Source organism: Phytophthora sojae (genome assembly GCF_000149755.1).
Source record: "Phytophthora sojae unplaced genomic scaffold PHYSOscaffold_12, whole genome shotgun sequence".
NCBI classification, from domain to species: Eukaryota; Oomycota; class Peronosporomycetes; order Peronosporales; family Peronosporaceae; genus Phytophthora; species Phytophthora sojae.
In genome coordinates, this window is record NW_009258126.1 from 444,976 (window position 1) to 469,305 (window position 24,330).

The following is a 24,330-nucleotide window of genomic DNA, read 5'->3' on the forward strand; positions in this document are numbered from 1 at the left end:
GCGAGGTACACCATCCTCCCCTCCTCAGTGATCTCCGCGCCCACCTGATCCAGCTTCTCCCCCAAATCTCGATAGTGCTCCTCCTTCCATAGTGGCGTATACTCCACACGTGGCTTGAACTCTTCCTCTAGAAACTCCAGACACCGCGTCTGTGCTGTTGAAACCCCTGGCTGGACTTCTGCATCTGCAGCTCCACACACGCGCCGAGCAAATCCCTCGTCGAAGAAGCGATTGCGCCAGGCTCGTCCACGCTCCAGAGACTGCGAAGCTCCAGCATAGAAGCGGTAGGTCCGCCCACCGGTGGACGCCCCCTCCAGCGCCAAGCGGAACAGTGCCACCCACAGATACTTGGCCGCCAAGTCCCCCGTGGCACCCGCCACGATGACGTCCACAACCGGGAGCTGGTTGGCATCAGAGGGGGCAGATTGCGCCGATTGGGACAGCAATGCATACGACCCGAAGAGCCCCAGCAGGGCGAGCAGGAAGAGGCCGCGCAAGTGACGATGCCGGACACGCATCATTCACGATGCTTATCGAAAAATCGCAGTAGGAATATTGCGAAACGAAATGTTGCAATAGGCGAGAGGTAGTGCACTTTTGGGGTGTTGCTGTCGTAAGAAGTGCAAACGTTACGATACTACATGTACATGTAATAATATGTGTTGGTATAAACATGTACAGTAGCACCAGTATGTATCTCCAGCTAACGCCATTAGCACTTCAAACGAGCGTCTTTCGAAGCAAAAAGGCAAGGATAAGAGAGTTGCGTCTACAATGCACTACGAAGTAGAATGCATGCCATAGCTGACGATTGACAACACATCGGCACGATATGTAGCATCCTACGTCACTTTTGCTGACTTTTTGCCTTCATAATTCGAACCGTTCGGAGCGAGAGGGTTTTTACAAACGAAATGCGAGAGCGAGAATGCACACTACTGTATGAAGGTAGAGGAGTATTTACCGTAACTAACGACGAAACGCAAGTAAATTCGGCGCATAAGTTGAGTACAGTACATGTTATCCAATCCACAGTCTCCAGTAGATTGTTCAAGCTACTCATAAGTACCACAAACAAGTTTCTCTAACAACCTGTGAAAAAATTTCCGGGTTGGTCCATCGCATACACGGACTGAAGACCTGCCGGCGACGGAAACGGGCGTAGGTAGGAGGTGTGATTAGCGGTCGTTAGGTAACTAAGTGACTACAACACATCTAATAATAATAATAATAATAATAAAACATTGCATGACAGCTTGATGGATCATAGATTTTCCCCACATGAAAAGCCTCGCCCGTGAATACAATACCTGTATGGTACAGGTATTATTTTCGTACATGGAGAATGCTGCTTGATGAGTATCGGGTTCAGGACGCTAGGTTACAAGCAAAACTGAAAAATAAAATTACTTCGAAGTATTATTTGGAGCTCGAGTTTGTGGAAGCGCATTCGACAGCAAATGCTTACTTATTATAATAAGTGGCGCCGATTTTAATTTTTCAATAGACATGCCCGTATGCCTCTTTGAATTTCTCGAAATATTTGGCAAAAACTGGAGTGTTCGGGCTGCTTTCAAGCACTGACTTCGACATCTTCAGATCTAACAGGCGGAATACGATCTTTGGGTCCATCTTGGCCTGCAATCAGTGACTAAGCAGCAGGTCTTGCAACTCCTCGGCAATAGTCTTCGTCCAAACGGATTTCTTCGCTGCTTCAATTGTCTCCGATAGTTTCGCCGCGCCGAATCGCTTGAGCAGATCTGTGATAACTGGCGACTCCGTCAATTTGTTTTCCTCCCCCACGACTCGGCCGTAAGACATCCAAGTTTTCAGGTGTGGGTTTGCTAGCAGCTTGGACGCCTCGTCGTCTAGCTTCAGGATCTTGAAGGTCTCGTCCATCGAGTAGGAATACTGGAGCCAGAGTTTGAATTGCTCGGGCATCTTGGCCTTTGACGTCACCGTCGCCCCCAATCCCTTTACTTGAGGGAGTCCAGGAAGTCCTCCCATCTCTTCAGTGGCTGCTGCTTCCCTGTTGGCATTTCCGTCGTCATTCTTTTCCACTTTGTCTCCAGCTCTCAAGGATCGATCAGCCAGATTATCGGTGGCTATACGTGACAAAGACGCAGAATCGAGTGTAGGCATCTTCGCATCGCTTGACTCCTTGGCGTCGACGACCAGTGCGACGCACACGAGTAACACGGTAACGAGAGTTGAGTGACGGAGGCGCATGTCGTCGTGGCGGAAGATGTTGGAACTTTTGTGTCGGGAGGTGAAAGTTTGAATAATCGTGGGGATGGAGACTTCGGCTTTGCTGCAGAGCCAGTCACAGCCACACAGTGCGCGTAAGCATTACTTTCAGTCGTCGTCGTCTTACTTGTTGGGGGCGTGCCGAACCTGGCACAAAAGTTGAAAATTACATTGCAGCGCCTCCACAGCCGGGGTGTGGCGTGGAGGTTGCCCCTTGATTACGCTGCAATGTTGCCTTGGCCATCATGTCGCCCGCCATCCGTGCTGTTAGTTGTGAGCTCATTCTTGTGTACCGCTCAACGGCGTCCGATCTCCACCTCCCGAAAAGCTTGATGGCCAAGCTGTCGTAGCCCGCATTGAAGAGTGCTGAGGCACCGCCGCTACGAAGTGAGTGGGAGCCGTAACTGTCTAGTTCGTGCCCAACGAGCTCAGCTGCGTGTTTCAAAGCACTGACGAGGTCTCGGACTTGTAAGTTGTGGGTCCGCGTAACTTTGCAGAGTAGAGTGTCCGCCTTCGCGCCAATGGATAGGTGATGCTGAACGAGATACCAGCACGCCATTACTGGGCAGCATTGGGCGTGACCAGACCGACCCAGCACACGAGTACATCCATCGCCAAACTGGTCAGTCTTGCTGCCTCGAAAACGAATTTGAACCTTTTTCACTCGATCGATCAATTCTTGGTCGCGGCCTTGATCATCCAGGAAGCGTACATCGGACCTTTGAATAGCATATTCTTTTACCCTCGTGCCGTCAGCTAGACACTCGGAGCGGCGCAAAAGAAAGAAGAAGCCCAGCACCGAAGCCCCCCAGATGACTCGGTGCTGGGCACAGGAAAAATCGAAGGAGCTGTGCAATTTTCCGAGGAGATGCATGGTGACGGGGCCTTGGGGTTGGTTGGAGGGTCTTCTCTGCGCATGCCGACGACAGCAAGCTGGTGTCCGGGGGACAGTCCGACTTTGTATCTGACGAAGCGCTTGTGATACCACGAGATGTGGCAGAGTTTGGAGGGCACGGTGGAGGTAGAGTTGCCTCTTTCGGACGAGTTCCATCCGAATTTCCAGCAGTAGATTGCGAAAAGTGGGTAACCATTTAGGCAGTCGCATTTCCGTGGACCATCGCACCCACTGTGACCAAGTAGCTGAGTATTTAACGTTTGATGACGAGGCCAGTGAGCGGGATTGAAGTCCTTCGAGAAGTTCGTGTAGAGTTTGCGAAAGATTGGCGGCACGGCTGTCTGTTCCCAGGACACAGAAAAATTAGTCCACACAGTTTTATAAGGATCCGTCCAGGCCCTCGATGCTGCGTCTGCCATGGTATTGGTCGACCCTGGTAAATGCTCCACCGATACTCGTAAGTTGAAGTAGGCTCCGGCTAGACGAATTGCCCTGTTGATTTCTTGGCTGAGTTCATTCTTTGAAGAAAGTCGATTGCTCCACTGCACTGCTGAAATATTGTCACTCCAGCACTTCACGTGAAGCATTTGGCCGGACGAATTGCTCGACCACGACGAACCCCAGGTCCACAGTGCCAATGCGATGCACAGATGCTCCCGCACATTAATGGAGAAGCTGTTGAAATGCGTGTCATCGTTGGCGATTAGAAGAGTCTCGGTCTCGTCAAATTTTTCTTGGATAAATTTATTTGCGCCAGGGTCCAGAATCGCCAAACCCATGTTTGAAGCATCCATGTACAGTTCCACATCGGATGAAGGAAGATCACCGAACATGCTCAGGGGTAGCGCAGCGAAATTCCCATGACTCAGGATGTTTTGAAACCATCGTAGATCCGCCTTCGCCCCGGCGGAGAGTTTTACTTTTGCAAACCGTGGTGCGGCGACTGCAAGTGCTTGCAGCTGTTGGTAAAATGGCTTGGCGGCCCGCAGGCAAGTTGACACATGTCTTAGCGACCCTAGGAGTTTTTGTAGATCCGATTTTGTAGCTGCTTGATGCTGAATCATCGTATTTACTCGTTGTAGCGCCTTAGCGATTTGTCAGCTGGCATCGATACTGTTCGCTTTTCCGTGTTCCAGAGCAGACCTAGGGCGACGAGTTCGGTGCTCCAGTTCGAGAACTTGGCCCCATTAATTGATCGGGGTCCCAGCACGGCTAACATCGCATGCCGTAGGGTTGCTTCTGCGAGATGTAGCCGATCATTGACGTCCAGCTCGACTAAAATATGATCATCTACCCATTCGTAGCCAAAAAAGGGTTCGGTATCTTCGGAATCAGCGACGGTGGCAGGTGAATTAGTTGTCATCAACCACGAGATGGCACGTCCAAACAGCCCATAAAATGGTGGGGATCCGGACCATCCGAAGGGGGCTGCTAAGTCGATCAGTAAAATCTTGAGGTCTGTCACCAGAGCTGCCATACGAAATACTTGAGATGCTATTGACATTAGATGTCGGTATGCACCTTTCACATCGCCTTTCAGGATACATACGCGGACACCAGGATGACGCGTAGCCAAGTGTTCGATACGTCGAGCAATATTAGTCACTGGCTCGTAAGTGAGGGCTGGCACCGACTTTTTCTGGTAGTAATCGTTCGTAGAATTACCAAATGGGTACGATAGGTCGTGAATGGTTCTCACTTCAACGGAGGGATCCACGTCCTTCTTCTCAACCGCTCCTAGTGGGCTGCAGATTACGTTCGACCATCGCCCCAGGATATCGGCGTCGACAACCATGTACTGCCCGCTATCTTGGCCTGCGCGGATGCTTTTACCGACGGCTTTCAGATGTCGACGACTCGACCCGTGATTTTTGGGTGGAGGCCGAACTGGTATGGGGCCATAGCCCCAGCGTGCCTCGATACCTTTCGTGGCGATATTGATCAGGAGGTCTAAGTGTGGGTACCCACGTAGTACATACCGCAAACGATCCGGGTCAAGCGCCTTGTTTGGTCTACAGTCAGGTAGAGTTTCGCCTCTCAATAATTTTGCCGCGTCCTCCACGCTTAGCTGTCTCGATCGAATTTTCTCCGATAGCGAGCGGCACGCAACCATGTCGATGACCGATTTGTCAGCGGATTTAGGATGCGATCGTCGCAGCCCCCAGTGACGGTGAAGCTGGGATATTCGAGCTTCGTCTCGAAGAAGCCTTAACTCCAGCTCGTGCTGTATGGTAATGGCAGACTCCCGTGAGAGAGATACCAGATTCTGCGAAGCGGTGGAGCTGTAGGCATGCGCAGCATTATCATGGGACGAAGCCATCCTGGCTTGATGAGGCGCAATAGAATTCGATGCATACGCCGTGATAGGATGGTGAGGACTTTGCTCAGGTGTTGAACGGAGATTTTCTGCAGCATCCACAGCAGTCACTATTTGAGGCAGCACAGATGTGTTACCCCAAGCAGTGGCACTAGGGGCAGGCTCAGCGTCGTTCATAAGAGCAACCGTGCGTAATATTTTGATGTCTGATCTGGAACGGAGATTTTCTGCGGCATCCAAAGCAGCCAATACTTGGGGCATTCCGTGGATGTTAGCCCAACCATCAGCGCTGGGGGCAGGCTCAGCATCGTTCGAGATTCGAGTGCAGGTTGTGAGAGATGACATTGATGTGGAACGGAGATTTTCTACAGCGACCACACTAATATCGCCTGTAGGTGCCGCAAAGGCACTACGAGAACGAACATCAGCGGGGGTAGGCTCAGCGTCGTTCAACTTGGGTTTGCATTCAATTATTCGGCATTCTGATCGATTCGATATAACGTTGGCAGGCTTCGTTGGGGAGTAACCGGATCGGAGCGTCATGTGTGCCGATGGCGACCGAGCAGCCACAGGTAGTCATAAGTGTTTGTATTGCGGCTTCAGTCCATCGAAGCGCTTCTCGATCTCGGCTTTGACCAAGGCGTCTAGCGTTTTCGGAACAAAGTGGGCCCGGCCGTCGTGAGCTCCTTCGTGAAGATCGGTATCACACCCTGCATTCGATAGAAACCGCATGCAGAGCCGGCGACTTCCTCCCTGCGAGTCGTTCAGCTTCGGCAGTTTTTGCAGCACTTTGGGCGGAATGGGGCCGTGTCCTTTCCTTTTTCCTCGCTGTCTCGCCGAGGCGGAACCGCCCGGGATGGCCTGCGTTGCTTCGACCGTGCCAAAAGGTGCTCTACTCGTTGAGCTCTTCTGTTCTAATTGCTGAATTCGCCGTTCTTGGACTTCTTGCAATATTTCACGCAGAAGGGGGTCATCCAGCGTGCATCGAAGTCGAATAGCACCCGGATCTTTATCCGAAGACGCGACTAGCTTTCGAGAACGTCGTTCACCCAGTAAACAAAGGCCGGTATGTCCTCCGGTTCCCAGCGCAGAGCCATAATCTTGGCCTCAATAAATCCAATGATGGCATCCACCAGCTCAATCGCGCTAGTGACGCAGTATTCGCGCGCGAACACCTGGAAAACGAGCACCGCACCAACCACGTCGTTGATGCTGGTGGCTGCTGGAGCTGGTTCGAAGTCCGCTGTCGCCGAAAAGTTCGAGAAATTGGCACTGCCCGAGTCTATCCACTCCATACGTTTCTTTCTGTCCATAAAGCTGAAGTGCATTATCGAGAGACCTTCAATGTCAAACTGGTAGTCGTACGCGCGAGTCAACACGCCGGGGAGAGACTTGCAAAGCAGGGCACCGGATCGGATTTGACTAGGCACATAAGTATCAGGGTCCTAACCTCTGTGGCGCTCCGATGTTAGCTTGTCGTGAACTTCCTGGCGCTCTCGCTGTGGCGAAAACGCATACTTGGACTTCTTGGTCGTGCTCTTGGCCTTGCACGGCGACGCCAATGGTGGTAGCGGTTGTTTTTCTTCATCATCTGCTGATGCACTGGACGCTTGAGTCCTGGACTGCTCACGGAGGTTCAGGAAACGGTCGAGTAGTTCGGGGTCGTGACTTAGCCTCGCTACAATCAGGGCATCCTTGTGGAGAGAATCAGTGGCCTCTGTGGTACGGCGTCTTTGGTGTGGAGGCTCAGCAACTTCCTCACTGGTACCATGAAGGGATTGGCTGCGTTTTGATCCTGCTGCTTGCACAGTGGCTGGAACCGGTCTGGCGATCGGGTCCGATGCATCTGGAAAACCGTCGTCATCATCGTTGAAGGAGTCGAAAAGTTCACATGACTCGGTATTGCCAGATTGGCATTGTACCTCATGTGTACCGGTGGACACCACATATTCGTCGTGTGCGCGGCAAAACGATTCGCCAAGTGCCGCCGGCGCGCCACCGGCTTCACCGTCGATGTAGAAGGCGTAGTCGACCGCGTGTTGGAGAGGAAATTGTGTCTCTGATCCCGACTGAGGATCCACCCACTTGCAGATTGCAGACGGCTCGGGATGATTCTGTTCGTCGATCAGTCCACTAAGTATACAGCTGATAGACCGGCTTCCCTCGTTATTCCCTTCTCCCAATACCCTCGATAGTATGGCCGTCTGCATGTTGTCGACGTCCGCAGAACTCCACTCGCTCGTGTCGAGCGCGACATGCTGCAGAAGTAGAGCCACCACAGGCGCCACCACCTTGATCGCGTCGACTTGACCAACGATTTAGGTACCATCGGACTCGACTGTCACCTCGCCATCCTCAACACCAACGACTTGACCATGGAAAGTCTTGGGCTCCGGATCTCCCGTAGTGACGGCCACTGGCCGGCGAAGCAGCGACACCCTCCCCATCTTGTTCACGGCCGCTATCGTGACTGTTCGGCGAGCGGCGACGGACCGCGAAAGCGCTCCTTCTTCCCCGTCAAAGCTTCGGAACTTGACCTCGTCCCCCTCTATACCGACGACTCGGGCATAGAATGGTAGAGGGAAGGCGCCTGCCGCTACGTCCTCAGGCAGGAGATGCAGTGTCGATCGCGACGTTAGACGCTGAGGCGAATGCAGAGAGCCGAAGGGTCGCTTTTCTAAAGCTGTGAGCGCTGTAAAGGAAGTCTGAAACTAACGCTGTTCTCCGTCTTCATCTGCGTTGGTTTCAACCTCCTGCCTTCCTTCTAAAAAGCTATTTTCACTGCTCCACTCGTGAAAATCTTCATGTGGAATCGTGCTGAGCAGATTTGAGAAAAAATATACAGACGATCCTATTTGAAGTGCTAGCCTCGGGGACCACTTTTTATCACTATCCAGAGGCGTCGGTATCTAGATCTGAACAATAATGGCGGTACAATATTGTTCGAGGTACCCGTACCGGTTAGGCACTTTGTAACGGGGTTACATGGAATAGTGACCCTGTCACTATTCCGGGATGGCTACATTGGTCACTTCCCTGGATAGTGACCCAAGTGGCCTCGGAGCCAACAGATACATTTTGTATGACACAAACTATAGGGAACTTAGGATTTGTATGCAGGCCAAATCTGTACCAACCTATAAATACATTCAGTCTTAGATCTACCGCTTTTCAAGTCAAGTCGTCCCCTTCAGACCAGGGACACGTGAACGGCTGTTCACTTGGAGTTTGTATACTCCTGCTTCCTCTGTTAAGAAGTGCTGTGTGCCCCGTCACACTTGGTAGCACTTGTAGTCAATCCTACGCCTACGCAGGTAGATTGGACTACCTGAATCCTCCATGGTCTCATCTAGTGAGCCAAGATGGATCGTACGGAGTTTCCCCATCTGAACGACTCGCAGTACGAGTCCGTTCGTAATATGGCAGGCATCTTTGGGACAGATGCCCTGTGTAGCTTAGCGCCGGCGACGCCGGCTGAGCAGGTTGAGCGTATCAACGCGTTCGACACCTACGAGCGAGGGCTCATCGCCCACGTTCAAGGGCTGCAGGCCACTGCGGCTGCGACGAAGCCGGTGCAACCGAAGCCCCTGCGGCTGAAGGTTCACCCCTTCGAAGGGAAGGAAGGAGAAAACCTTCACTTCTGGGTTCGAGAGGTTGAGCTCGCGATGGTCGCTGCTCTCGTCTCGGACGAGCGACTCCGTGTCGCCTTTGCGCCTCCAACCTTAGTGGTCGCGCTAAGAGTTGGGTGTATACGCGCGAAGCGACGACGCCTGGATGCTTCGCATCATGGTCCCAGCTGTGCGAGCAGCTGCGGGCCGCGTTTCTTCAGGCGAACTACGAGTACCGCCAGCGTTCGCGCTTCCTCGCCTGCAAACAAGGAAGGCGCGAGCTGCATGAGTACATCCAGGAGATGCGAGTGTTCACTGCCTCTTTGGTGGGGAACCCCCTGCCTGAACACATCAAGGTGACCGTGTTCATGGACGGTCTGCGTGTCGGTCCTGCCCGCACGCAACTGTTCCGTGTGCAAGCAAACACTATGGAGGAGGCGATTCAGACCGCCCTCCAGGAGGAGTACAGCCACAAGCAGGCTCGTACCCCCGCCACGGTATGGCAGAGCAACCCTGCCTCTGGCGGTGCGCCTAATGGTAACTCTGGCAATGGAGCGATCAACGGGCCGGTTCCCATGGATCTGGGCATGGCCGAGCAGAGCGACATTCGCTGCTACGGCTGTGGCAAGCTTGGGCACATGAAACGTGCCTGTCCCGCGGGAGGACTGAAGAAGAAGTTGTCTTCGAAGCCCTTTGGCTCAAGGGGTCGCTGGCAGAAGCCGCGCCCCAGGAACCAGGGGAACGCCGGACACCAGTAGGGGCAGGGCGCCCTACTGGGGAAACACTAAGTCTTCATGAGGGGCGTGCGGGTGGCGCACGCCATGGGGACTTAGCCCCTGAAAGTCTCTGTACTCTCGAAGCGGAGAAGGGCAGCGGTGGGCTGCTTGTGGTGCACGCGAGTGTACCGGGATACGATCATCCCTTGAGAATCTTGATCGACTCCGGGGCGTCCAAGAACTTTGCGCGCCGCCAGGCTGTCGCACGCAATCGCGACAAGTACGCCGATGCGCTACGAGGCAGCAAAGGCAACGGGCTGGTCTCGGTAAGACTGGCCGACGGTACGGTGGTAGAAGTACCTCGGGTCCACATGGACCTCACTGTCAAGTTCGAGGACTTCGACAGCACGGAGCCGTTCTTGGTCCTAGACATGGACAAGTATGACTTGATCCTTGGCATGCCGTGACTGGAGAAACACGAGCCTTGGATCGACTGGCGCGGCAAGGTCATCGGGGCCAGCCGTCCCCCACGCTCTGACAGAGCTTTGGTGAGTCATGTTCCCACCTCTGGCAGCTGCTGGGGCGCCCGCTAGGGCCGCCAGGGCGCAGCAGCGTCTAATGAGGTCTTGGGATCCGTCGAGACTGACGACGACTCCGACCGGGCCGGAGAAGGCCTGAGAGTGGAGGTGCCGGACAGCACCTACTAGGTGGGTAACGTAGGTCCACACGCGGGTAACGAAGTACCGCAGGCAGCAAGGGCTGCTGGAGAAGGCGCCGCTGACGTTGGCGTGGGTAACATAGTTCCACAGGAGGTCACTCAGACCATAACTGATGCGGTCGTCGCTGGAAGCGCTCCTGGTGTGGGTAACCAAGTTCCACACGGCGAGGTGGGTATCATAGTTCCACCCAGCAAGGCGGGTAACCAAGTTCCGCTCAAGAACAAGGCGGGTAACCAAGTTCCGCTCAAGGACAAGGCGGGTAACGTAGTTCCGCACGAGATCGAGAAGATCGGTGGTGCCGTCAAGGCGGCGCCACGAGACGAAGACACCCGAGGGTCACGTCGTAAGCCGGGCCTAGTCGTGTGGCCGACGACGCCAGTCGCCAGCGACTCCGAGCCTCCAGCCAAGGCTCCAGCCGCCGAAGAGTGTTATCACATCTTCGACGGCGTGACCGGTCGTCGGGTCAAGACAGGAGCTGTCGATCTTACAGCTCTGCCCGAGGTTTCAGAGTTGCTGAACCTTGAGGAGCTCGCCATGGAGGACTTCTTGGCCGAGCTAAAGGCCGGGGAGATCGCAGAGTTGGTTCTCCTCCGACCGGAGTCCACGTTGGCCGAGTTGAACTCGTCCTCGGTCATGGACCAGGAAGTCCTGGAGGAGCTCCAGAGACAGCGCGCGTCGCGCATGGGCTCTGAGATTCTTAAGAACCCCCGGGACCCGGTGTACCTCTTGGTGAAGGAGTTCGAGGACGTGGTGTCCAAGGATCCACCGTCCAATCTCCCTCCGGACAGGGGAATCAGGCACGAGATCGATCTCGTGCCGGGCACGAAGCACTGTGTCACGAGGCAATGGCCTCTTCCCCGGGAGCAGTGTGAAGTAATTGATGCCTTCTTTGCCGCCAAGGCGAAGGCAGGCATGGTGCGGGATTCGAAGTCCCCGCACTCGACGCCTACCTTCTGTGTTCGCAAACCGAACGGAAAATGGCGTCTGGTTCATGCTTATAACAAGCTGAACAGCGCGACAGTGCCTGCGCAGACACCGATCCCGCGAAAGGACGTGTTGCTCAACAACATGGCCGGCTGCACGCTGTATAGCGCGCTGGACCTGGTGGACGGATACTACCAGATCCTGATGCGCGAGAGCGACATCCCACTCACGGCGGTGAGCACGCCAAGCGGTATGCTCTGGGAGTGGCTGGTCATGCCTCAGGGTCTTTCTAACGCCCCGGCAACGTTCAATCGCTTGGTCACACAACTGTTCCGACCTTTGCGTGCGTTCACACAGACGTACTTTGATGACATCTTCGTCCACAGCCGTGCCGAGGCAGGCCAGACGGCCATGGAGGTGCATCTCCAGCACCTTCGACGTGTGTTCGAAGTCATGCGGGCGAACAAGCTGTACGCCAACATCGACAAGTGCGTGTTCGCAGCTGAGGAGATCAAGGTTCTGGGCTGCATCGTCAGCAGCGCCGGGGTCCGGGCGGACCCGGAGAAGGTGAAAACCATCGCGGCTTGGCCGCCACCTCGGTCGCAGAAGGACCTACGACAGTGGTTGGGCCTCGCCAACTACTTGCACAAGTATAGTGCAGGCTACGCCGAGCTGGCACGGCCCTTGTCGGATCTCCTGAAGAAGGATGTCGACTGGCGCTGGGAGCGTCGCCATCAAGATGCTTTTGACGACATCAAAGCGAGCTTACAGCGCGCGCCAGGCCTGGCATTGCCGGACGAGACGAAGCCTTTCAGCGTCGTCTGTGATGCGTCTGACTACGCAATTGGCTGTGCGCTATTGCAGGCCGACGATGAAGGCCGCGAACGGGTCATCTCGTTCCAGTCCAGGCAGCTCAAGGCAGCCGAACGGAACTATCCAGTCCACGACAAGGAGCTACTTGCCATGAAGTACGCTCTTGTCAAGTTCCGAGTGCACCTCCTGGGCTCGACGCCCTTTGTCGTTTATACAGACCACGCGTCCTTGCGGACTGCCGTCAACACGCCGCACCTCTCACAGCGGATGGCGCGTTGGCTGTCATTCTTTGCGGAATACAACTTCCGTGTCGAGTACAAGCCGGGCAAGTTGAACGTGCTTGCCGACGCGCTGTCGCGCTGACCCGACTACGAGCTTGCTCATATTAGTCGGGTCACGACGGATCTGTATGATCGCATCAGGCTGGGGTACCGAGACGATGCCAGTCTCGGACCTCTTGTGCGGTTCTTGGCCGCTGGCTCGGAAACCAAGGCCGAGTGGCTCACGCCCCGACAACGTGCAAGGCTGCACCGCTATGAGTGGGCTGACGGTTTGCTCCACTATAGGGTCGAGCCCGAGGATCCTCCCCGTATTGTCGTGCCCAACGACGAGGATCTCAAGTACGACATCCTGATGGAGGCGCACGGCGCTCCATCCAGTGGCCATCTTGGCCGTGAGAAGACGTACGCGTCTGTCTCGCAGATGTTTTGGTGGCGTCATATGTACAAGTGGGTCGCCACCTACGTCCGTACGTGCGAGACGTGCCAGCGCGTGAAGCCTGCCGGTCACGCCTCGGCACCATTGCAGAGCCTGCCGGTCCCAACGGACTGCTGGAAGTCGATGAGTCTCGACTTTGTCTTCGGACTTCCGGTCGATGACCGTGGCAACACTGGTGTTGTTGCCTTCGTGTGCCGTCTGAGCAAGATGGTCCACTTTGCTCCAGTTCATGACACCGTCACTGGCGACGAGGTCGCTCGCCTGTTCATGGACTGTGTCTTCCGACACCACGGTCTGCCCGAGACCATTGTCTCTGATCGAGACCCGCGGTTCACCGCTACGTTCTGGCAGACGCTGTTTCGCCTTCTCGGCACACGACTGTCGATGTCGACGGCGGACCACCCGCAGACGGATGGCCAGACGGAGCACGTCAATCGCGTGCTCGACGACACGCTCCACGGTATCTGCGCGGAGATGCCCCGCTCTTGGGCTGATCGCTTGCCCATGGTTGAGTTCGCACTCAACAATGCGGCACATGCATCGACGGGCTTTACGCCCTTTTACCTGAACGGGTTGGGCCACCCTCAGGTGCCGCTCACATTACGAGGCAGTACCGGGGCTTCGGTCCTAAGTGGGGGAGAGGCTCGGAAAACCTTTTCCTCCCAAGTCTCGGACGTGAATCCAGCCACCTTCCGGAAACAACTGTCCTCGTTTGCCGAAGACAGGCTGAACATAATCAGCAGGGTGCGAGACACCATGGCGCAAGCCCAAGATAAACAGAAGGAGTACTCTGACCGAAATGGAAGAGGAAACATGAACGTGTTTAAGGTTGGGGATTTAGTTCTCCTAGATACTAGAAACCTACCGCTAAACACTGTTAGCTCGGTCGAGAGCAACAAGCTGAAGCACCGCTTCATTGGACCCTTCACGGTCCTCAGCCGGCATGGCGCGGCGTACACCATAGACTTGCCCAACTCGATGACGACTCACCCGACGTTTTACGTGGGTCGTCTTAAGAGGTACCGTGGCCCTCTGGCTCTGGCTGCCCGCAGGAAGCGGTGGGTGGCCCGGTGGAGAAGAGCGCAGCTCCTCGAAGCACGGCGTCGGGTCGCGGTAAGGCGCCTGATACGCGCGCTGGTCGTAAGACGGTGCGGCGTACATCGGAGCAGCATACGCAGGGGCCCCGTACGAGCCCTGGCCAAACTGGGCCTGATACGAGTGGGGCTGCTGCTGCTCCGAATACGGCGCGTGGCCATGAAGCTCGGCCCGAAGGCCAGCGAGCTGTTAGACGACAGGTCGGCTCGACGATCCACACGGCCATGGAGACTGCGAGTTTCTTGATAGAGCGAGGCAACATCCTCACGGAGCCGCTCCACGGCACCAGGCTGACCAGCACGAGCGGCAGCCTCCCCACCAAGGCCGACGCCAAGCGCGATCTCGAGGACGTACACACGGTCCCGGAGAAGACGAATCTCCTCTTGCTGCAGGGCGACCACCTGACTCGGGGCCCCAGCATCCGGCTGCGTCACCTCAGGCTCGTAGCCATGGCCGTGCGAGGCCACCGCCGGCCCTCCTTGATCGTAATGGGCAGATCCACTACCACGTGGAACGAGTCGTCCGGGAGCGGCGGCTCCATGGCAAGCGCCAGCTGCTCGTGAAGTGGAGGGGTTACCCTGAGTCGGATAACTCGTGGGAGCCCGTTGAGCAGCTCCAGGCAGACTGCCCGAAGGCTGTTGCGATATGGGACGAGAAGCAGCGGCAGCTTCGTAAGTAGTCCTTGGCTTCTTGGCCGGTACCCGGGACGCGGTAGCAGACGTAGTCGCACCACGCCCACGCTCTTCACGAGCTTTGGCTCTCGCCTCTTGCTTCAGCTCGTCCATCTTCGAGTGGAGCTTGCGCTTGCTCACGAGTAGAGCGAACTCGATGCGGAACTCACGCACGTCCAGGATTGTGGACAGAGTGCGATCCTCACGGAGTTCTTTGAACTCTTGGTCGGAATACCCTTTGCGCTGGACGTAGCGCCAGAAGAAGTCTTCCACCTCGCTCCAGGTCATGTTGTCATTCGGCTTGACCCAGTGGAAACCCCACACAGGATGGAGTCCACCCTTGTCCTCCGGCTTCTTGCGAAGCGTGGTGAACTCCTTCAGTTTGAGTTTGAGCTTGTGTGGTGCTAGTAGCACACACCGGGCAACTTCAACGTCACCAAGAAAGAGTGGCTATTTCTCAACAAGAGCACGCTCCTAGGAACCCCTCGAGGTGTACCCGCCGATAAGGCCACGAGGAGCCGAGAGCTTCTCCAACAGCGCTGGCGCACCAGTGCCAGGCTCGGGCGGGAAGTAGCCCTGCGGGTACGTGGCATCCCCGCCTGAAGAAGACTCGATGGCAGTCGTGGCAGTCGGCTGCCTGGCATACGCACCCGAGCTAGCAGCGTGGTATTGCTGCTGCTGCTCGTCGAGGTTGTTGGAGAGCTCCTTGGGCTCGTGGACGGCACCCTCCTCGTCCTCAGACTCCGAGTTGATGAACAGCTTGGAGCTGGACCCGCGAGGCGACCTGGAAGCTGAACCTGCTTCGCCTTGGCCTAGGCGGCCTTCGCAGCGGCAGCCGCTTTCGACGCTTGGGCACGCTCACGACCTTGTGCCAGCGTCAGATGCTTGGATGCCAGCACCTCCTTGGGCTTGGAGCCCGCGTCGCTCGGCGACTTCTCGACCACGACCCCAGCGTCAGCCATGGTGACTTCGTCGTGCGACTGCTTGCTGTCGCCTGAGCCGGACTTGGCGTCCACCGCCTCCTTCTCTGACGAGGCCTTTGCGTCGGCCGAGGCGTTGGTCATGTCGCCTGCCGCCAGCTCCGTGCCTTCGGCAGCGTGCGTGCTGCCCTCCGAGACGTTCTCGTCGTCGGGTGAACTCTCACCGGAGCACAGGACCATCGTGCAGTCAAAGACGGCGGCTTCCCAGTCGCGAGCCGGGCTTTTATGACCCCGAGGACTCTCCTCCTTGTCTTGCGCGGCGTCAGGAGACTTGCTCCGAGCCCCGGCCTGACGGCCACTCTCCGGCGTGCTGCTACGAGAGCGCACCACCTCCTCGGCCGCCTTCGTGGCCTCCATCAGCGCGGACGACTCGTCCTTGGCCTTGGCCGCCCTGGTCTTCGGCCCTACGGCCCGCGGTTTCGGAGGTGCTTTCGCACTGCGCGCACTGCGCTTTGGAGGCATGCTTCCGGTCAACGTGGAGACCCTGCGGCTTGCTCGGCGATGCGCCAGTTGCTCTGTGAGGCCCGGGAGCCGAGGCACCAGAGCTCGCGCCGTTGTCGATGGATTTCGACTTTGCGAGTGAAATGTGAGTCGCCGGCGTAACCTCGCTCTGATTGGTCGATAAGATCGAATCTAAGTGGGGGAGGATGTAACGGGGTTACATGGAATAGTGACCCTGTCACTATTCCGGGATGGCTACATTGGTCACTTCCCTGGATAGTGACCCAAGTGGCCTCGGAGCCAACAGATACATTTTGTATGACACAAACTATAGGGAACTTAGGATTTGTATGCAGGCCAAATCTGTACCAACCTATAAATACATTCAGTCTTAGATCTACCGCTTTTCAAGTCAAGTCGTCCCCTTCAGACCAGGGACACGTGAACGGCTGTTCACTTGGAGTTTGTATACTCCTGCTTCCTCTGTTAAGAAGTGCTGTGTGCCCCGGCACACACTTGGTGATCTTGTATTGCACTCGACACGTGATCAAAACGCTAGATACAACTTCACTGTTGCGCTAGACATTATAACAACTATATGTTGCGAGGGGCGATGATGCGCTGGCCATAATTCAAGTGGACTTGGAAGACTGCATCGGCAACTACAACGAGGAATTTAGTCAATCTACCGCCAAGCTTATTAACTAAAGGCATGTTCCAGAATCACATCAGGCTAGATAAAGTAAGATATGCTATGCAGTCCAGGATAAATTGAATTCATTTCAGCTCCCCCCCCCAATCATGTATTATTAGTGTTGGCACAAGCACAAACTGTATAGCTAACGCTAGTGTTTGCAAATTGTTTGTTAGTGTGTTGTGAATATGGCTTACATGTTTGTGGAGTTAGACAATTTTAAACTATTTACTTGGAAGTATCCTGAACTAAAAGAGTCGAAGCTCTTGTCACTTGTCGGGAAGCTGACTTGCACACGAGAAAAAGGTATTCTTCCTTACACCAACCATGATCTCTTGAAACTAAGCAGCACTGGATTACTCTTGCTACGCCGTGGTGCGTACATGGAATGTGGACTCGGCTACGGGTGCTACTTAATTGTGAGTACACTTCACTGACTTCTGAGTAATTCGACATACTGTGACTTAGGAAAGATGCCACGTCCGGCATCGCCGTCTTGGACCAGACCAGAGGAGGATACAATGTAAATGCATCTGGGGAAGTAAAGCATTGATCCAATTATGCGGACGTGAGTAAGATAATAGAGAATTCAAGCATCATCTAGCAGAAAACAAAAGATAAGTTGCCCTAAAGGGTTTGTGGCACGTTATTTTAGTTCGTGAATGGCATCCCAACAAGCAGCGTATTTAAAGTGTAGTCAATAGTTTCAAGTTGACGCAGCGCACGAATTTAAATGAAATCTACGTACTCGGAAGTCCGAGCACATTACTCGTTACTCAAAAATCCGCGAAATGTACTCAAAAGTAAGGGTAATCCCTCGACAACGGTACCAGTGGCCATTAATTTGATCTGCTAATGATAGAGCAGCAAACATACAAACGCGTTTGCAAACAGCACTAACGGTAAGTTAGTGTGTTGTGAAAATCACTAACATGTTTGCGGAATACACTAACTGTAATGCATACTGGTAACGCTATACAACAGAGTAACTATACGGTTTCAAACGTTTTCCCCGACCAGAACGACTCTTTCATGGTATTTTACCTGGCATTCGTTTGTGTCGTCTGTACATGCGGTAAATTCATTACGTGCTCGCGCTCGCGTTCCCATTGAGAAACATCAAATTACCAGTGAAACTCGTCATGAAAGGAATTAACGAAAAATGGAAATGAGATGCACAATTCTGTGGTGGATTTAATCATGCAGATAGCCGCTGTCAATGAATAATACCGATGCACACTCGTGCAGAAGTACATGGTTTGGTAGTCGACTGGGGTCGCCAGATTGAACACCGGCATCTCGTCCACGCAAGACTTGTCCAGCCTGGATTGGTGTCTACCGCATTAGCGCTTGTTAATCACTCCCATAGTCCCATAGCTCATCGAAATCACTGGGTGTAGTAACCCAGACTGGAGTTGAAGGCGCCATCGTATGCATCATCCGTATAGTCTGGTAGTCGACTGGGACCGCCAGATTGAACGCCGGCATCTCGCCCACGCAAGACTTGTCCAGCCCCTTGAGGTTTCCCTTGTTGTTGACATACGAAGCCAGAATCTTCGCGCCGCAAGTACTACCAGAATCCAATGGGGTCCACATGAGCGCGCCGTGGATGGAGGTGTTGAAGGTGACCATCTCGTTTTGGTCTCCATCCAGCGTCTCCAGCAACGCCTTAGCGTACTCGTGCAACGTCTGAGCGTCCAACTTGCTGCTCAAGAGCAGAACGCTGGCCTGGCGGGGGATCGTGGCGGTCTTGTTCCAGTACTGGTCGCGTTTGTAGGTAATGGGTTTCGCAGGATAGTTGCCGACGTTGAATTCGTCACACGCCTTGGACTTTTCCTTGGAGAAGGCGCAGTACTGCTCAGGCTGCCCAGCGAATGCCCCGGTGGAGATAAGGGCGTTCTCGAACCGCTTATCCATTTCGGCCTGCGAAGGCTGCGGGCGCTCCCACATCTCTGAGAAATAGATGAGGCTGGATAGAAGTGGGGAGTCGAAAGCTGCGGTTTGGGATGATGCGCTGGCGTGCATGTTGTAGTAGGCGATGTATTGGCCCAACACTTCAGCGTCATTCGAGTCGCAGCGCTTCATGCGGTAGGCAACCGGAGGGATATGCTTTCGTTGCTCCGCATCCATCAGCATCATGCCGAACACAATTCTTAACGCAGCGAAGGTGGAACATCGCTGTAGCCTTTCACGTCCTTCAGCATACTCGCACACGTCGAGTTCGGGTCTTTGTCGAAGTCCGAAAGCAAGCCTCGAAGGGTTGTAGGCAGCGTGTTGGGCTTCTTGAAGTAACTGCTACAGGTCTCGTCCTCCGCGCACAGCACCAAGAAGCGGTCGCCCACGATACCGAAGTCAACATCCCGTTTGGACATGTAGAAAAACTTGTCCGCTGACGCTCCCGACGCTGTGGCGACGCCGTCCATAACGTACCCCGTCACCTTTGGGGGGTTCAAGTGCATCACGCGCTCCACAAACAGTGTTCCGTAGCTGGCACCATACAAGATGGTATTGGCGCTGTTCGTATACTTGGCGATGAAGGTCGCCAAATCCGTGGCGGAGCTTGTCACCGAGAAGGCAGCGAGATCACCGTACTTATGTTACAGTTCCTGAGCACAGGCCGGAACTTCCGATGAGTCGAAGTCCTTACCGAGCGGAGATCCCGTGGTAGTAGCCTGCGCGGCAACGCAGTCCAGGTACGTGCTGCGACCAAGACCGCGGTAGTCCATAGTGTACATATTCGCAGTGCCATTTAGTTGCGTGAGCACGTCAATCATCGAAGATTCCACTGGAAACGACAACCACAGCTTAAGTCAGAAAAAATGACAAGAATTACGAAATCGTACGGAACATACTTACAATCAGTGGACGAAGATGGACCTCCTTGTAGGAACCAAACGTTCGTAGCGGTTTTTGGGTCTGCGTTGGTTGCCGGGATGCGCTTCACGAAGACATCAACCGTCGGGTCGGCGAACTTGGGCGCCTTACAGATTACAAGGGCGCACTGAAGGTGGCGCTCTCGGTGTACTGCCCCGTCGAGCTTCCTTCATCGGAGAAGGTGAAATCGGTGCACTTGAACCAGCCGTTCAGTCGGATGCTGCCGAGGTCTGGGCGATGACGGCCGCGAGCGCGAAGAGCTGGTAGAGACGCATTTACCGCTACTCGGCAAATTCGGAAATGAGCTTGATTGTTGAGGCTGACAAAGGTGATGATTGCCTCGTTATTGGCTCGGTGTTTATGAGTCGACGGGATGTACAGTACCGTATTCATCCCGTCGTGGTTCGTGATTGTCAACGAGTCCTTGGCACAGCCTTGAGTTGTGCCTGCCGACTGAGCGTCGCATTGTCCGAAACCATACGGCTCCGAGAACGATGGGTTTTGGGCATTGTCATCATGTCTACGTATTATAATGCGCTTCCATAAGCATTTATCACTGCCTCGATACGTCTTCAACGCTACTTGTACCGGTACAATTGGCGCTCTCACTTCCGACGCCGTGATCTCCTGATTATTTTTCAAATTTAATATATATAGAATTATAAAGTTATATAGGCGCATGGGCTCCAATAATGACGGGGCGCCAGCCGGGTTTGGCCGTATCACTTACGCTATGTAGTTCGCGGCAGGAACTGCGGTAGACGGCGCCTGATGCCGGCCTGTGGTACGCTGTTGTATGTTATCTCGCCCCGCCGGGCTTGCGCAACACCGGCGCCAGCGCCACTGGAGTAAAAGCTAGCGGCCAGACTCCTGACCGTTTTCTAGATTGTCAGCAGCTCGGTCTTACTCTCGTTACTCCACCACGTCGGCTGTGATGGGCATGTTTTTGAAGCGCACCTCCCTCTTCGCCATGGTGCGGCCTGGCGCGTCCTCGAAGCGCGTGGGCACGTAGTTCTGCACTGCACACTGCAGCACCTTCGGCCCCGCTCCATGAGCTATGTGGTGACTGGTCTTCTACCTACCAGACTTTATTGACTTTTATTGAATTTAGCACTCTGACAATTAAAGGTGGACCACGGTGTCGGAAGTGGGAGCGCCAATTGTATAGACTAACGAACGTCCCTATTTTTATGTGCGTGAGAAATATCCTCTGTAACTTTGCAAGCGTAGCTGACCATGTATTGTACTGGCCACGCTCATAGATACACCACATTTTTATAATTGAAGTTTCTCCGGAACTACAGCGCCCTATTAGCGGCACCACGCCTTAAAAGAAAGATAAGCGTTGCGTCAATGCATTTACAACATACATCTGTGAGACAACTTTAACTCACTCCACACACTCAACTTGAAACCAACTTCGTAACCTAAAATTTTGGTTGCTGTATTTCATTTCGTGAAAAGAATACAAAACAAATGCTCTAACTGACGACAGCCACGTGCTCCTAACTCTGCCTTGAACGCCAAACTGAAAACGAGGAGACGCGCTTTTTCAAGCTAACGGAGATTACCGAACAATACCCCGGGCACTATTTATTAGTACCGCATCGCCGAAGTCATAGTTCCTACCTGATCTACAAGGGGGTTGTGGTTATAAGGGATCCCTTAAGTATACTTTGTCGTGTGATTGCTGATAGTAAAAGCGATTATGATTGGCTAATAGAAAGTGCGCTTTATGATAAATGTGCAACAAATATGCTAAATTATGGATATTATTGCCGCTTGCAAATACTTTGCCCTCTAAAATAGACCACGCCTGTCTCTTAATATGAGTGGACACGAGATAGGCGAGGGCTGATTTAGCTTTATGCTTTGCTGGGGGCCGCTTTTAGGCCCAGAAACTCGGTTTGGCCCGTCTAGAATGGCATTTCTGCGTTTCCAAGCCGTAGAAAAGCGCCTTGGTCGAGAAAACAGAGCCCCAAGCTCGGATCTTAGACCGTACTGGCGAGATATATAAATCAGACCTAGGTCTTAATTAAGAGCTGGCTGGATTAAAATCGAGATTATTAACGAGATAATAAGCATGTGTTGGCCAAAATATCTACAAACGGCAATACACAGTATAAACATGCTTTCGACAATAAATTCATAACGATATACTTGATCTTTGTATGGAAGTAACATCGTAACCCTGGGATACACATTGGGTTAGGTTTTAGAGGGTACTGCCTTTGTAGAGCGGAACGGGGGGGCGTACACACCCAGTAGTTTTACCTAAACTGACCGCCGCGTAGCGGCGGCGCTCGGCTAGTTGTATGGGATGCACACACCATAACACGGAAGCGCGACATGTTAAGGATGTACATTTGGTAAGGATAATACATACAAATGTCTCGATAAACAGGATTAAAAAATAATGTAGATGACGAGAAGGATAGCAAGCAGTTTTGTGATGCACAATTGTACTTACCACAGGCAATACTAAGAAGCAGTGTTATCGTAACTTTGGCATGGTGGTTAATTTGCAATCTTTCTTTGGCTATACACGTTTTGCCATATTGTTTCAAAGTATACGTAGCAACCTGTAAGGCAAAGGAAAGGCTGTAGAAGTTAGTCTCCCTGGGGAGTTATGTAGGATATTCCGCGCATCTTCAATAAAAATCGTACAGCAATAGAGCTTAAAACAATACGGTCCTACTCACGGTCAATGCGTACCCAAACAACCCCATGTATCTGAAGAACAAAAAAAAGCTACCGCGCTTGCGCTTGGGGATCGGTTCGCTTCGCTCGCAGGGTATTATGTATCATGCCTGTTTTACATCAAATATGAAGTATGTACACCGATAACCGTACGTCCTCGCGCAACATACAGATACGGTTGAAACCGTATAGTTGGATACTCTATACCGGTAGCCCTAAAGGTGTAACGTCGACATTGGGTCGCTCCCGGGGCGTTGTGCTTTTGGTCAAATGAGCCTTTGTGTCAGAGCTACCATCCGCCAGAGATTCATAACCAAATTGCCTTTTTACACTGATCTCTACGCATAGTTTTCTCCTACAGCAGAGAGCATACACCGCGACATAATCACAATTCCAACTCAATATACCTGTCACGAAACTCACGACTGCAGAATCTCCGTGAAAGGCTATATGATAGCGCTTGAGGCCGCTTGAACCAAAATGCACTTGTGGCTTCGCTCGTCGATCCACTTCGGACAAATATAGTCAACTGGGTCCAACCAACCCGAAAAGAAGGGACATACATGGTTTACTTATCCACATGACCAAATTTGAATTGAGGTTTCAGGAGCGACACATTGGCCCTCTTCAGCAAATTTGGAACCTGAAACCTGGTAAAAGTTCCAAGATGCGGTTTTTCGAGGCACTTCAGGTAAATTCACCTGGAACCGCACACTTTTACAACATTCATTCTGTACATAAAATTTTGCAGTGCCCTCCCTCGGTTCCACTTTCCCACGCGTTCGTTGGCCACGCGAGCGCCGGCGTGCGGCATGAACGCCATCAGCGAGAGAGGAGAGAAGGAGAGAGACGTTCCCACTGCCTAGTGGTCACTGCCAAGTAAGGATTGCCTTCGACAAGCAGCCCAGAGTTCGTGATGCTGTTATTACGCCCTCAGTCGAGCTGAGCTGTCTCCGCTGCATGCACGGCTACGCCATCCTTGGTGGTGTGGCCCACACGACCTTCTATTCGATTAAAAAGTTCCAAGCTTCAGGGAGCCCCAGAGCTGAAACTTTGTCACTAAAACGAGGTAATCTTGGAACATTTTTCGCGGTTTCAGGTAAAAATGAGCATGCTGAAGGCAATTTTCCCTGGAACCGCGAACTATCTTCCAGCGTTTGCTGAAGAGGGCCATTACTGTAGGATAAGTAGTATTTGGCCGGAAACCCGACCCCTATGATAAGCTTGCCACCTCGCTGTAGCCAACCAGCGATTTGTTTCTTATCATTTGTGACCTATTTTCATCCAATCGTCGCTCATTAGGGTTAGGTTTATTTCGTTCCAACTTATTTCTGGAATCGTCCGGAATTTTCTTCTTCGCGCAAATAAAGTAACCATACAAAACTAAAGATGTTTCTCGTACTTATTCGATAAGAGCAAAACCTGCCGGATGTAGCCACTTCCAGACTTGCCCAAGCTGCTCGACACTGTAGCTGGAAGGTCAAGGCCGACTCCAACAACCCAGCAAGCGCGGTAGTAATGTAAATGAAAGACAGAATGGTCAAGTAAATAAATGAAAGAATATGTAGCAATCTTGATCGATAAACAATCAAACAATCAAGGGCTTGATGTCTACTGGTACTAGCTACACTGCGCTTGGCCGTCCTGCAGCTGCGTGTTCGCGCTAAGTGCCGCCCCAGGTCCTTGGTCTTGCTCTCGCGCTTGACGAAATTAAATGCTCCATCTTCTCATTGGGGTCGAGGTTGCTCCCTTGCCGCTCGTTCAGTGGGCGTCCAGGTGTAGTAGCGCGCTGCGGGTCGCGTCACCGCTCACGTACTCGCTGGTCACTGCGCTCGCCACCTTGGTCGGCATCGACTCCGTCGTCTTGGTCGGCGGACATCGCTTCAAGCGGGCGGCACGCCCAGCCGTACCCAAGACAT

At 53.5% G+C, this 24,330-nt stretch overlaps 6 protein-coding genes across 6 annotated transcripts; all 6 read right to left on the reverse strand.

Annotated features, from left to right (window-relative positions):
• Positions 1 to 1,644: 1,644 nt before the first annotated feature.
• PHYSODRAFT_288877 (hypothetical protein) lies at positions 1,645 to 2,229 on the reverse strand (the record flags this gene model as incomplete). Its single annotated transcript, XM_009538604.1, has 1 exon — positions 1,645 to 2,229. The coding sequence occupies one exon, from the start codon at positions 2,227 to 2,229 to the stop codon at positions 1,645 to 1,647; it is 585 nt and encodes a 194-aa protein (XP_009536899.1).
• Positions 2,230 to 3,003: 774 nt separating this feature from the next.
• Positions 3,004 to 3,561, reverse strand: PHYSODRAFT_528437 (hypothetical protein; the record flags this gene model as incomplete). Its single annotated transcript, XM_009538605.1, has 1 exon — positions 3,004 to 3,561. The coding sequence occupies one exon, from the start codon at positions 3,559 to 3,561 to the stop codon at positions 3,004 to 3,006; it is 558 nt and encodes a 185-aa protein (XP_009536900.1).
• A 1,253-nt stretch (positions 3,562 to 4,814) lies between these two features.
• PHYSODRAFT_528454 (hypothetical protein) lies at positions 4,815 to 5,462 on the reverse strand (the record flags this gene model as incomplete). The annotated part of the gene is made up of 1 exon (XM_009538606.1): positions 4,815 to 5,462. A coding segment is annotated over one exon (648 nt), but the record flags the coding sequence as incomplete, so codon positions are not given.
• Positions 5,463 to 6,035: 573 nt separating this feature from the next.
• Positions 6,036 to 8,193, reverse strand: PHYSODRAFT_340440 (hypothetical protein; the record flags this gene model as incomplete). Its single annotated transcript, XM_009538607.1, has 8 exons — positions 6,036 to 6,320; positions 6,509 to 6,850; positions 6,944 to 7,153; positions 7,228 to 7,305; positions 7,382 to 7,573; positions 7,646 to 7,717; positions 7,799 to 8,101; positions 8,176 to 8,193. The coding sequence occupies 8 exons, from the start codon at positions 8,191 to 8,193 to the stop codon at positions 6,036 to 6,038; spliced, it is 1,500 nt and encodes a 499-aa protein (XP_009536902.1).
• A 7,003-nt stretch (positions 8,194 to 15,196) lies between these two features.
• Positions 15,197 to 16,164, reverse strand: PHYSODRAFT_250352 (hypothetical protein; the record flags this gene model as incomplete). The annotated part of the gene is made up of 2 exons (XM_009538608.1): positions 15,197 to 15,534; positions 15,585 to 16,164. The coding sequence occupies 2 exons, from the start codon at positions 16,162 to 16,164 to the stop codon at positions 15,197 to 15,199; spliced, it is 918 nt and encodes a 305-aa protein (XP_009536903.1).
• A 2,026-nt stretch (positions 16,165 to 18,190) lies between these two features.
• Positions 18,191 to 19,563, reverse strand: PHYSODRAFT_262675 (hypothetical protein; the record flags this gene model as incomplete). Its single annotated transcript, XM_009538609.1, has 3 exons — positions 18,191 to 18,955; positions 19,030 to 19,396; positions 19,439 to 19,563. The coding sequence occupies 3 exons, from the start codon at positions 19,561 to 19,563 to the stop codon at positions 18,191 to 18,193; spliced, it is 1,257 nt and encodes a 418-aa protein (XP_009536904.1).
• Positions 19,564 to 24,330: the final 4,767 nt, after the last annotated feature.